The sequence below is a fragment of the Cetorhinus maximus genome, unplaced genomic scaffold (assembly GCF_964194155.1).
Source record: "Cetorhinus maximus unplaced genomic scaffold, sCetMax3.hap1.1 HAP1_SCAFFOLD_440, whole genome shotgun sequence".
Classification (NCBI taxonomy): domain Eukaryota; kingdom Metazoa; phylum Chordata; class Chondrichthyes; order Lamniformes; family Cetorhinidae; genus Cetorhinus; species Cetorhinus maximus.
The window spans coordinates 70001-82500 of record NW_027596384.1 but is presented as its reverse complement, the minus strand read 5'-3'; the positions used below and the strand labels follow the sequence as shown (position 1 = coordinate 82500).

Genomic DNA, 12500 nt, shown 5'->3' with positions numbered 1-12500 from the left:
GTCTCTCTCTCTCTCTGTCTCTCTCTGTCTCTCTCTCTCTCTGTCTCCCTCTGTCTCTCTTTCCCTCTCTGTCTCTCTCTGCCTCTCTCTCTCTCCTGCTGTCTCTCTCTCCATGTCTCCCTCTCTCTCTCTCTGTCTCCCTCTGTCTCTCTCTCTCTCTCTGTCTCTCTCTCTCCCTCCCTCTCTCCCTCCCTCTCTCTATCGCTCTCTGTCTCTCTCCATGCCTCTCTCTCTCTCTCTGTCTCTCTCTCTCTCCATGTCTCTCTCTCTGTCTCTCTCTCTCTGTCTCTCTCTCTCTCCGTCTCTCTCTGTCTCTCTCTCTCTCTCTCTGTCTCTCTCTCTCTCTCCCTCTCTCTCCCTCCCTGAGTTGGATATCTTTCCTTGGCTCTGTCCCTAGCCTCAGTGTTTGGAGCGGAGTGCTGCTGCTGAGAGAACGCTGGGAATGTTCAGTCGGATTGTTCCTCAGAGACTGAGCGTGGGAGGTCCAGCTGTTTCCTCAGGCTCTCAGACCAACGCCACAACTGGACACCAGCTGTAAAACCTGGAAGATGGTGAACCGGGGGCTGTAGAGGTGACAGGGGTGGGGTGGGTGGGACAGAGGCCAGTAGGCAGGGTTCCCAGCCTCAATTCCTGGCCAGACAGAACACTTCCCCATAGTGACTGTCCCTCCCAGACTCTCTCTGTCCCTCCCAGTCCCTCTCTGTCCCTCTCTCTCTCTGTCCCTCCCAGTCCCTCTCTGTCCCTCCCAGCCTCTCTCTGCCCCCCTCTCTCTCTCCCAGCCTCTCTCTGTCCCTCCCAGTCTCTCTCTGTCCCCCTCTCTCTCTCTCTCTGTCCCTCCTAGCCTCTCTCTGCCCCCCTCTCTCTCTCCCAGTCTCTCTCTGCCCCCCTCTCTCTCTCCCAGTCTCTCTCTGCCCCCCTCTCTCTCTCCCAGTCTCTCTCTGTCCCCCTCTCTCTCTCCCAGACTCTCACTGTCCCCCTCTCTCTCTCTGTCCCTCCCAGACTCTCTCTGTCCATCTCTCTCTCTCCCAGACTCTCACTGTCACCCTCTCTCTCTCTCTGTCCCTCCCAGCCTCTCTCTCTGTCCCTCCCAGTCTCTCTCTGTCCCTCCCAGCCTCTATCTCTGTCCCTCCCAACCTCTCTCTGTCCCTCCCAGTCTCTCTCTGTCCCTCTCTCTCTCTCTCCCAGACTCTCACTGTCCCCCTCTCTCTCCCTGTCCCTCCCAGCCTCTCTCTGTCTCTCTCTCTGTCCCTCCCAGCCTCTCTCTGTCCCTCCCAGCCTCTCTCTGTCCCTCCCAGTCCCTCTCTGTCCCTCCCAGCCTCTCTCTGTCCCTTCCAGTCTCTATCTACCCCTCCCAGCCTCTCTCTGTCCCTCCCAGTCTCTCTCTGTCCCTCCCAGCCTCTCTCTGTCCCTCCCAGACTCTGACTGTCCCTCCGAGCCTCTCTCTGTCCCTCCCAGACTCTCTCTGTCCCTCCCAGACTCTCTCTGTCCCTCCCAGACTCTCTCTGTCCCTCCCAGTCTCTCTCCGTCCCTCCCAGCCTCTCTCTGTCCCTCCCAGATTCTCTTTGTCCCTCCCAGCCTCTCTCTGTCCCTCCCAGTCTCTCTCCGTCCTTCCCAGACTCTCTCTGTCCCTCCCAGACTCTCTCTGTCCCTCCCAGACTCTGACTGTCCCTCCCAGCCTCTCTCTGTCCCTCCCAGCCTCTCTCTGTCCCTCCCAGCCTCTCTCTGTCCCTCCCAGTCTCTCTCTGTCCCTCCCAGACTCTCTCTGTCCCTCCCAGACTCTCTCTGTCCATCTCTCTCTCTCTCTGTCCCTCCCAGACTCTGACTGTCCCTCCCAGCCTCTCTCTGTCCCTCCCAGCCTCTCTCTGTCCCTCCCAGACTCTCTCTGTCCCTCCCAGTCTCCCTCTGTCCCTCCCAGCCTCTCTCTGTCCCTCCCAGACTCTCTCTGTCCCTCCTAGCCTCTCTCTGTCCCTCCCAGCCTCTCTCTGTCCCTCCCAGCCTCTCTCTGTCCCTCCCAGCCTCTCTCTGTCCCTCCCAGCCTCTCTCTGTCCCTCCCAGTCTCTCTCTGTCCTTCCCAGACTCTCTCTGTCCCTCCCAGACTCTCTCTGTCCCTCTCTCTCTCTGTCCCTCCCAGCCTCTCTCTGTCCCTCCCAGCCTCTCTCTGTCCCTCCCAGACTCTCACAGTCCCTCCCAGTCTCTCTGTGTCCCTCCCAGACTCTCTCTGTCCCTCCCTCTCTCTCTCTGTCCCTCCTAGCCTCTCTCTGCCCCCCTCTCTCTCTCCCAGTCTCTCTCTGCCCCCCTCTCTCTCTCCCAGTCTCTCTCTGCCCCCCTCTCTCTCTCCCAGTCTCTCGCTGTCCCCCTCTCTCTCTCCCAGACTCTCACTGTCCCCCTCTCTCTCTCTCTGTCCCTCCCAGACTCTCTCTGTCCCTCTCTCTCTCTCCCAGACTCTCACTGTCACCCTCTCTCTCTCTCTGTCCCTCCCAGCCTCTCTCTCTGTCCCTCCCAGTCTCTCTCTGTCCCTCCCAGCCTCTATCTCTGTCCCTCCCAACCTCTCTCTGTCCCTCCCAGTCTCTCTCTGTCCCTCTCTCTCTCTCTCCCAGACTCTCACTGTCCCCCTCTCTCTCTCTGTCCCTCCCAGCCTCTCTCTGTCTCTCTCTCTGTCCCTCCCAGCCTCTCTCTGTCCCTCCCAGTCTCTCTCTGTCCCTCCCAGCCTCTCTCTGTCCCTTCCAGTCTCTATCTGCCCCTCCCAGCCTCTCTCTGTCCCTCCCAGTCTCTCTCTGTCCCTCCCAGCCTCTCTCTGTCCCTCCCAGACTCTGACTGTCCCTCCGAGCCTCTCTCTGTCCCTCCCAGACTCTCTCTGTCCCTCCCAGATTCTCTCTGTCCCTCCCAGACTCTCTCTGTCCCTCCCAGTCTCTCTCCGTCCCTCCCAGACTCTCTCTGTCCCTCCCAGACTCTCTCTGTCCCTCCTAGCCTCTCTCTGTCCCTCCCAGCCTCTCTCTGTCCCTCCCAGCCTCTCTCTGTCCCTCCCAGCCTCTCTCTGTCCCTCCCAGTCTCTCTCCGTCCTTCCCAGACTCTCTCCGTCCCTCCCAGACTCTCTCTGTCCCTCCCAGACTCTGACTGTCCCTCCCAGCCTCTCTCTGTCCCTCCCAGCCTCTCTCTGTCCCTCCCAGCCTCTCTCTGTCCCTCCCAGTCTCTCTCTGTCCTTCCCAGACTCTCTCTGTCCCTCCCAGACTCTCTCTGTCCATCTCTCTCTCTCTCTGTCCCTCCCAGACTCTGACTGTCCCTCCCAGCCTCTCTCTGTCCCTCCCAGCCTCTCTCTGTCCCTCCCAGACTCTCTCTGTCCCTCCCAGTCTCCCTCTGTCCCTCCCAGCCTCTCTCTGTCCCTCCCAGACTCTCTCTGTCCCTCCTAGCCTCTCTCTGTCCCTCCCAGCCTCTCTCTGTCCCTCCCAGCCTCTCTCTGTCCCTCCCAGCCTCTCTCTGTCCCTCCCAGTCTCTCTCTGTCCTTCCCAGACTCTCTCTGTCCCTCCCAGACTCTCTCTGTCCCTCCCAGACTCTCTCTGTCCCTCTCTCTCTCTGTCCCTCCCAGCCTCTCTCTGTCCCTCCCAGCCTCTCTCTGTCCCTCCCAGACTCTCACAGTCCCTCCCAGTCTCTCTGTGTCCCTCCCAGACTCTCTCTGTCCCTCCCTCTCTCTCTCTGTCCCTCCCAGTCTCTCTCTGTCCTTCCCAGACTCTCTCTGTCCCTCCCAGACTCTCTCTGTCCATCTCTCTCTCTCTCTGTCCCTCCCAGACTCTGACTGTCCCTCCCAGCCTCTCTCTGTCCCTCCCAGCCTCTCTCTGTCCCTCCCAGACTCTCTCTGTCCCTCCCAGTCTCTCTCTGTCCCTCCCAGCCTCTCTCTGTCCCTCCCAGACTCTCTCTGTCCCTCCTAGCCTCTCTCTGTCCCTCCCAGACTCTCTCTGTCCCTCCCAGTCTCTCTCTGTCCCTCCCAGACTATCTCTGCCCCTCCCAGCCTCTCTCTGTCCCTCCCCCTCTCTCTCTGTCCCTCCCAGCCTCTCTCTGTCCCTCCTAGTCTCTCTCTGTCCCTCCCAGCCTCTCTCTGTCCCTCCCAGTCTCTCTCTGTCCCTCCCAGCCTCTCTCTGTCCCTCCCAGACTCTCTCTGTCCCTCCCAGCCTCTCTCTGTCCCTCCCAGACTCTCTCTGTCCCTCCCAGCCTCTCTCTGTCCCTCCCAGACTCTCTCTGTCCCTCCCAGCCTCTCTCTGTCCCTCGCAGTCTCTCTCTGTCCCTCTCTCTCTCTCTATTTCCCTCTCTCTGTCTCTCTCTCTCTCCCAGCCTCTCTCTGTCCCTCTCTCTCTCTATTTTCCTCTCTCTGTCTCTCTCTCTCTCTCTCTCTCAACCAGCCTCTCTCTGTCCCTCTCTCTCTCCCAGCCTCTCTCTGTCCCTCTCTCTCTCTCTCCCAGCCTCTCTCTATCCCTCTCTCTCTCTCGATTTCCCTCTATCTGTCTGTCTCTCTCTCCGAGCCTCTCTCTGTCCCTCTCTCTCTCTCTCTATTTCCCTCTCTCTGTCCCGCTCTCTCTCTATTTCCCTCTCTCTGACCCTCTCTCTCTCTCTCTATTTCCCTCTCTCTGTCCCTCTCTCTCTCTCTATTTCTGTCTGTCTCTCTCTCTCTCTCTCTCTGTCTCTATCACTCTCTCTCCATCACTTTCTCTCCCTCTCCCTCTCTTTCTCTCTCTCCTATGCTCTCTCTGACTCTGTCTGAGTCTTTCAGTCTCTTAGGCTCGCTCCCTGTTTCTGTCAATCTCCGTGTCTTTGACTCTCTGTCCCTCAGTACTGACCCTCCGACAGTGCGGTGCTCCCTCAGCACTGACCCTCCGACACTGCGGCTCTCCCTCAGCACTGACCCTCCGACAGTGCGGCGCTCCCTCAGTACTGACCCTCGGACAGTGCGGCTCTCCCTCGGTACTGACCCTCCGACAGTGCGGCACTCCCTCAGTACTGACCCTCGGACAGTGCGGCTCTCCCTCGGTACTGACCCTCCGACAGTGCGGCCCTCCCTCAGCACCGACCCTCCGACAGTACGGCGCTCCCTCAGCACTGACCCTCCGACAGTGCGGCCCTCCCTCAGTACTGACCCTCCGACAGTGCGGCTCTCCCTCAGTACTGACCCTCCGACAGTGCGGCACTCCCTCAGTACTGACCCTCCGACAGTGCGGCACTCCCTCAGTACTGACCCTCCGACAGTGCGGCGCTCCCTCAGCACTGACCCTCCGACAGTGCGGCACTCCCTCAGTACTGACCCTCCGACAGTGCGGCTCTCCCTCAGTACTGACCCTCCGACAGTGCGGCTCTGCCTCAGCACTGACCCTCCGACAGTGCGGCGCTCCCTCCGTTCATTCCTAACAATAAGGAATTGGCTTAGACGGACCAAACAGGACCAGAGATCGAGGGAGCAAGAAAAACGGCTGAAGGAGGAGGGGCGAGCTTGGATGCGATGCCTCACTTGGTCGAATAGTGGCTTGGAGCGAGTGCCCCGCTCCGAGTCGTCCTGTGGGAGCATCAGCGAGGGAACAAGGAGGGAGACTCGAGGTGATGGCAAGTGTCGAACTGAAGAGGAAATCGGGCGTAATGGAGGGGATAGCGCACAGCAGAGGTTTGAGTCCATCAAGGTGAACCTACCTCGGAGAATGAGGTCACCTCACTCCAATGGTGGCACCTCACATGGGGCTGGTAATGGTGGCCATTGTTTGCCTCGTTTCCAGGGAGCTTCAATACTGACAGGGACGGAAGGTCACGCTCCCTCAACCCATCCATGGTATCGGACGCTTTCCTACATGGAGAGAGAAACAGAGGACATGGAGTGAAAGGACAGTGTATCTAACGCACTGTGACACCCGGTCCCAGAGGGGGAAAGGACAGTGTATCTAACGCACTGTGACACCCGGTCCCAGAGGGGGAAAGGACAGTGTATCTAACGCACTGTGACACCCGGTCCCAGAGGGGGAAAGGACAGTGTATCTAACGCACTGTGACACCCGGTCCCAGAGGGGGAAAGGACAGTGTATCTAACGCACTGTGACACCCGGTCCCAGAGGGGGAAAGGACAGTGTATCTAACGCACTGTGACACCCGGTCCCAGAGGGGGAAAGGACAGTGTATCTAACGCACTGTCACACCCGGTCCCAGAGGGGGAAAGGACAGTGTATCTAACGCACTGCGACACCCGGTCCCAGAGGGGGAAAGGACAGTGTATCTAACGCACTGTGACACCCGGTCCCAGAGGGGGAAAGGACAGTGTATCTAACGCACTGTGACACCCGGTCCCAGAGGGGGAAAGGACAGCGTATCTAACGCACTATGACACCCGGTCCCAGAGGGGGAAAGGATAGCGTATCTAATGCACTGTGACACCTAGTCCCAGAGGGGGAAAGGATAGCGTATCTAACGCACTGTGACACCCGGTCCCAGAGGGGGAAAGGACAGTGTATCTAACGCACTGTGACACCCGGTCCCAGAGGGGGAAAGGACAGTGTATCTAACGCACTGTGACACCCGATCCCGAGTGGGAAAGGACATTGTGTGACGCTCAGCCGAGCATTTTTGCTTATATAAATCCCCTTCAGCCGCTCATTCGGTCACCTCTTTGACTTTGAGCCTCGAGGGACCGGTTTGTGCATCATGTTCGGTTGAGGGGAGTAGACCGTTCCCTGGATTCTGCATTGCCCTCTTTTTACCCTCGATACCTCACTCCTACCCGCGAAGTGCCTTGGGTCGTGACTGTTGACCCTGCTGGCCAACTCCCCTCCTGAGATTGGGTCTTGCCAGCGCCTCCTCCTTACCTCCGCGTGGCGTCCAGCTCCTCCTGCAGTCTCCTGCTCTTCCCCTCCTCCTCCTCCAGCCTCTCCCTCAGCCCCTCGATCTCCGCTTCAGCCTCTAGTCGCAGGCGGTCTGCCACAGTGACGGCGAGGTGCATGTCATGTTGGAACTGAAGCCACTCCTCTCCCTCCACCTTAACATTGTCAGGGACAGAAACATTGAGGCTTATTTTATTCACTCCTGGCCACCAGGATTCGCTGCGTCTCACTGCCTGGGACAGCACTTACTGCCCAGCCCTAACTGCCCCCTTGAGAAGGTGGTGGGTGAGCCGCCTTCTTGAGCCGCTGCAGTCCCCGTGTGGTGTAGGTACACCCACAGCGCTGTTAGGGAGGGGGGTTCCGGGATTTGGACCCAGCGACAGTGAAGGAACGGCCGATATATTTCCAAGTCGGGATGGTGAGTGGCTCGGAGGGGAACTTCCAGGTGGTGGTGTTCCCCATGTGTCTGCTACCCTTGTCCTTCTAGATGGTAGAGGAGGTGGGTTTGGGCGGCGCTGTCGAAGGAGCCTTTGTGAGTCGCTGCAGTGCATCTTGTAGATGGTACACACACTGCTGCTACTGTGCGTCGGTGGTGGAGGGAGTGAATGTTTGTGGATGGGGTGCCGATCAAGCGGGGCTGCTTTGTCCCGGATGGTGTCGAGCTTCTTGAGTGTTGTGGGAGCTGCACTCATCCAGGCAAGTGGAGAGTATTCCATCATAGTCCTGACTGGTGCCTTGTCGATGGTGGACAGGCTTTGGGGAGTCAGGAGGTGAGTTACTCTCCGCAGGATTCCCAGCCTCTGACCTGCTCTTGTAACCACAGTATTTATATGGCTGGTCCAGTTCAGTTTCTGGTCAATGGTAACCCCCAGGATGTTGATAGTGGGGGATTCAGTGATGGTAATGCCATTGAATGTCAAGGGGCGATGTTTAGATTCTCTCTTGTTGGAGATGGTCATTGCCTGGCACTTGTGTGGCGCGAATGTTACTTGCCACTTGTCAGCCCAAGCCTGGATATTGTCCAGGTCTTGCTGCATTTGGACATGGGCTGCTTCAGTATCTGAGGAGTCGCAAATGGTGCTGAACATTGTGCGATCATCAGCGAACATCCCCAATTTTGATGGAGGGAAGGTCATTGGTGGAGTTTATGTTAGAATACCATCCTCGCCTTGATCACTAGGAGCGGTATGGCCAATATCTCTCGGTTGGACCTTGGAAAAGGGGCGGAGAGGAGGAGGAATGCAAGGGGAGTGTCATGAAGAGATATTAATGCCTGTTGTGTTATTGGAAATTATTGTTAAATTAGAATTGTAGTCGGGTCTGTGTCTATGTGTGTGTATGTGTGTGTCTTAGTTGGATTAAAGCCTGGTAGTCTGGGTGCTTTAATGTGTAGTAGTTTTGCGATGTTAATTAGATAAATGTGAGGAGGGGAAGGTAAAGTGTAAATTTGAATTTGTTGAATAAAGTATTCAAGAGTGAGAGGAAAATCTTGTGCCCAGACTCTAAGCAATGTATTTATGTTATGAATAACATTGGTGGAATGAAAGGATTATTGTTAGGATAGGTTGAAAAATTATTTAGTAAAAACCTAGCAATACACTTTGGAAGGAGTAATTTGACAAGGAAGTATTCAGTGAACAATGGCACTAGGAAGTTCTGAGGGACAAAGGGACCTTGGCGTGTGTGTGTCCATAGATCTCTGAAGGCGGAGGGGCATGTTAGTGGGCTGGTGAAAAAGGCATATGGGACACTTGCCTTTATCAATCGAGGCACAGATTACAAAAGTAGGGAGGTCCTGTTGGAGTTGTATAGAACTTCGGTGAGGCCACAACTGGAGTACTGTGTGCAGTTCTGGTCGCCACATTATAGGAAGGATGTGATTGCACTGGAGGGGGTGCAGAGGAGATTCACCAGGATGTTGCCTGGGATGAAACGTTTAGGTTGTGAAGAGAGGTTTGGATAGACTTGAGTCGTTTTTGTTGGAGCAGAGAAGACTGAGGGGTGACCTGATCGAGGCGTACAAGATTATGAGGGGCATGGACAGGGTGGATAGGGAGCAGCTGTTCCCCTTAGTTGAAGGGTCGGTCACAAGGGGGCATAAGTTCAATGTAAGGGGCAGGAGGTTTAGGGGGGATGTGTGGAAAAACTTTTTTACCCAGAGGGTGGTGACAGTCTGGAATGCGCTGCCTGGGAGGGTGGTGGAGGCGGGTTGCCTCACATCCTTTAAAAAGTACCTGGATGAGCACTTGGCACCTCATAACATTCAAGGCTAAGGGGCCAAGTGCTGGTCAATGGGATTAGGTAGGTAGGTCAGGTGTTTCTCACGTGTCGGTGCAGACTCGATGGGCCGAAGAGCCTCTTCTGCACTGAGTGATTCTGTGATTCAGTGAATACAATGGAAAATTTCCCTTCAAAGGGGAAGCTAGGTGTAAACAGAAAGGGAATTAGCGTGGGTAAGCCAGAGGCATTTAAGACCTATTCAACCCCGAAGCCTACAGCTATGTCTGAAAAGGAACCAAATGGCAGGGAATGGCTTTTTGAACGTGTAAGGTCAAAGGTGCTTTGCCTGGATCGAAAACAGAAAATGCTGGAAAAACTCAGCAGGACTGGCAGCATCCGTGGAGAGACGCACAGAGTTAACGTTTCGAGTCCGTATGCTAAAGAGAAGTCCAAATGTGGTGGAATTCAGGCTGTGTAAGGGGGCATGGAGCAGGAGAAGCTGGGTAGAAGGCCAGTGAGAGGTGGAGGCAAAGGAGAGATTGTGATAGATGCTCTGCACACAAGGACAGAGGGAGTGTTAATGGTAGTGGTAAGGACTCATGGACTAAAGGACAAAGGGAGTGTTAATGGTAGTGGTAAGGACTCATGTACAAAAGGACAAAGGGAGTGTTAATGGTAGTGGTAAGGACTCATGGACTAAAGGACAAAGGGAGTGTTAATGGTAGTGGTAAGGACTCATGTACAAAAGGACAAAGGGAGTGTTAATGGTAGTGGTAAGGACTCATGGACTAAAGGACAAAGGGAGTGTTAATGGTAGTGGTAAGGACTCATGTACAAAAGGACAAAGGGAGTGTTAATGGTAGTGGTAAGGACTCATGGACTAAAGGACAAAGGGTGTGTTAATGGTAGTGGTAAGGACTCATGGACTAAAGGACAGAGGGTGTGTTAATGGTAGTGGTAAGGACTCATGGACAAAAGGACAAAGGGGGTGTTAATGGTAGTGGTAAGGACTCATGGACAAAGGGACAAAGGGGGTGTTAATGGTAGTGGTAAGGACTCATGGACAAAGGGACAAAGGGGGTGTTAATGGTAGGGTAACTGGCTAAGGGAGGTGCTGATGGTGTCATTGTCAGAAAGCAGAATGTGATAATAGCAGGACAGGGGTCAGCGCGCTTGAAAAAACAACATGACCATGAGACAGATGGCCCTTGTGGGAATGGGTGAGGTGAGGGGTTGGTGGTGGGGAAAAAGATCGAAAATAGGATAAAGGTGGAGATAAAAAACGGATTCAAATGAAAACAAATAAAAATAAGTGGATAGGAGAAAGAATAATTATTGAAGAAGGGGGATAAAAATGGGATGAGGATGGAGGAGAGAGTTCATGGTCTGTAGTTGTTGAACTCAATGTTAAGTCTGGATGGCTATAATGTGCTTTGCCTGGTATCTGTTTCCGGTCTATGGGCTATTGTTGCCTTGGTAAAGGTTTACCTGGGAGTGATTCATTTGGGGATTTGTTTAACAGTTATTACAGTATTAATTAGTAGATACGTGTATGTGATTAATTTGTTGTTAAATTAATAAATGTTTAACTTTGTTTTGTTAAAAATACCTCTTGAGGCTCAGTGGTCTTATTCCTGAATGTGGAGCTGCCTCTCAAACATTCCAATTGAAAATCTAGGTTATGACAGTTGTTGAAGTTTCTCTCTGGGTTTTAAACGGCTCAGCCTTTACCAACTGCTTTGTCACACCAGGGAAAGGGGGTGTGTGTCTGTCGATTGTGGTGGTCCTACTGCCCTTTTGACAGGCAGGTGGGGGCTGTTGGAAGGAAGTCCCCTGGGGTCGAAGATCCACTCTCTCAGCTCATGGGGTATGGCCCCAGGGCAGGTCAGTACATTCATGGTGCAGCGGGGGTGAGGGAGGAGCAGGAGAGGTAGGGGTTACTCAGGGAGGGTCCAGACCCACCACAAACGAGCCCCACTTCCCCAATCCCTACCTTCATCTTCTCGTTCAGCCTGCTCACTTCAGTCTTCAGCGCATCGCGTTCCGATTTCAAAAGGACCACCAGCTCTGTGGAACGAGAAAATGCTTCCTCAGACTCTCTGTTGGGACTGTGTACAGTGGGAGTGAACGGGAAGGGGTTTGGGTCCATTGGGATTGTTTACAGTGGGAGTGAACGGGAAGGGGTTTGGGTCCATTGGGATTGTGTACAGTGGGAGTGAACGGGAAGGTTTGGGACCATTGGGATTGTTTACAGTGGGAGTGAACGGGAAGGGGTTTGGATCCATTGGGATTGTGTACAGTGGGAGTGAACGGGAAGGTTTGGGACCATTGGGATTGTTTACAGTGGGAGTGAACGGGAAGGGGTTTGGATCCATTGGGATTGTGTACAGTGGGAGTGAACGGGAAGGTTTGGGACCATTGGGATTGTTTACAGTGGGAGTGAAGGGGAAGGGGTTTGGATCCATTGGGATTGTGTACAGTGGGAGTGAACGGGAAGGGGTTTGGGTCCATTGGGATTGTGTACAGTGGGAGTGAACGGGAAGGGGTTTGGGTCCATTGGGATTGTGCACAGTGGGAGTGAACGGGAAGGGGTTTGGGTCCATTGGAATTGTGTACAGTGGGAGTGAAGGGGAAGGGGTTTGGGTCCATTGGGATTGTGTACAGTGGGAGTGAACAGGAAGGGGTTTGGGTCCATTGGGATTGTGTACAGTGGGAGTGAACGGGAAGGGGTTTGGGTCCATTGGGATTGTGTACAGTGGGAGTGAACGGGAAGGGGTTTGGGTCCATTGGGATTGTGCACAGTGGGAGTGAACGGGAAGGGGTTTGGGTCCATTGGAATTGTGTACAGTGGGAGTGAAGGGGAAAGGGTTTGGGTCCATTGGGATTGTGTACAGTGGGAGTGAACGGGAAGGGGTTTGGGTCCATTGGGATTGTGTACGGTGGGAGTGAACGGGAAGGGGTTTGGGATTGGGATTGTGTACAGTGGGAGTGAACGGGAAGGGGTTTGGGATTGGGATTGTGTACAGTGGGAGTGAAGGGGAAGGGGTTTGGGTCCATTGGGATTGTGTACAGTGGGAGTGAATGCGAAGGAGTTTGGGTCCATTGGGATTGTGTACAGTGGGAGTGAACGGGAAGGGGTTTGGGTCCATTGGGATTGTGTACAGTGGGAGTGAACGGGAAGGGGTTTGGGTCCATTGGGATTGTGTACAGTGGGAGTGAACGGGAAGGGGTTTGGGTCCATTGGGATTGTGTACAGTGGGAGTGAACGGGAAGGGGTTTGGGTCCATTGGGATTGTGTACAGTGGGAGTGAACGGGAAGGGGTTTGGGTCCATTGGGATTGTGTACAGTGGGAGTGAACGGGAAGGGGTTTGGGTCCATTGGGATTGTGTACAGTGGGAGTGAACGGGAAGGGGTTTGGGTCCATTGGGATTGTGTAC

At 54.7% G+C, this 12500-nt stretch overlaps 1 protein-coding gene across 1 annotated transcript in view; it reads right to left on the bottom strand.

Moving 5' to 3' along the window:
- LOC144673708 (cytospin-A) overlaps positions 1-12500 on the bottom strand; it is a 41256-nt gene that overhangs the window by 28223 nt on the left and 533 nt on the right. Inside the window, exons 2-4 of the mRNA XM_078535408.1 lie at positions 11056-11129; positions 6828-6997; positions 5668-5818 (exon numbers count right to left, since the gene is read on the bottom strand). Coding sequence (XP_078391534.1) covers positions 5668-5818; positions 6828-6997; positions 11056-11129 — 395 coding nt within the window. The remainder of the gene's footprint in view (positions 1-5667; positions 5819-6827; positions 6998-11055; positions 11130-12500) is intronic.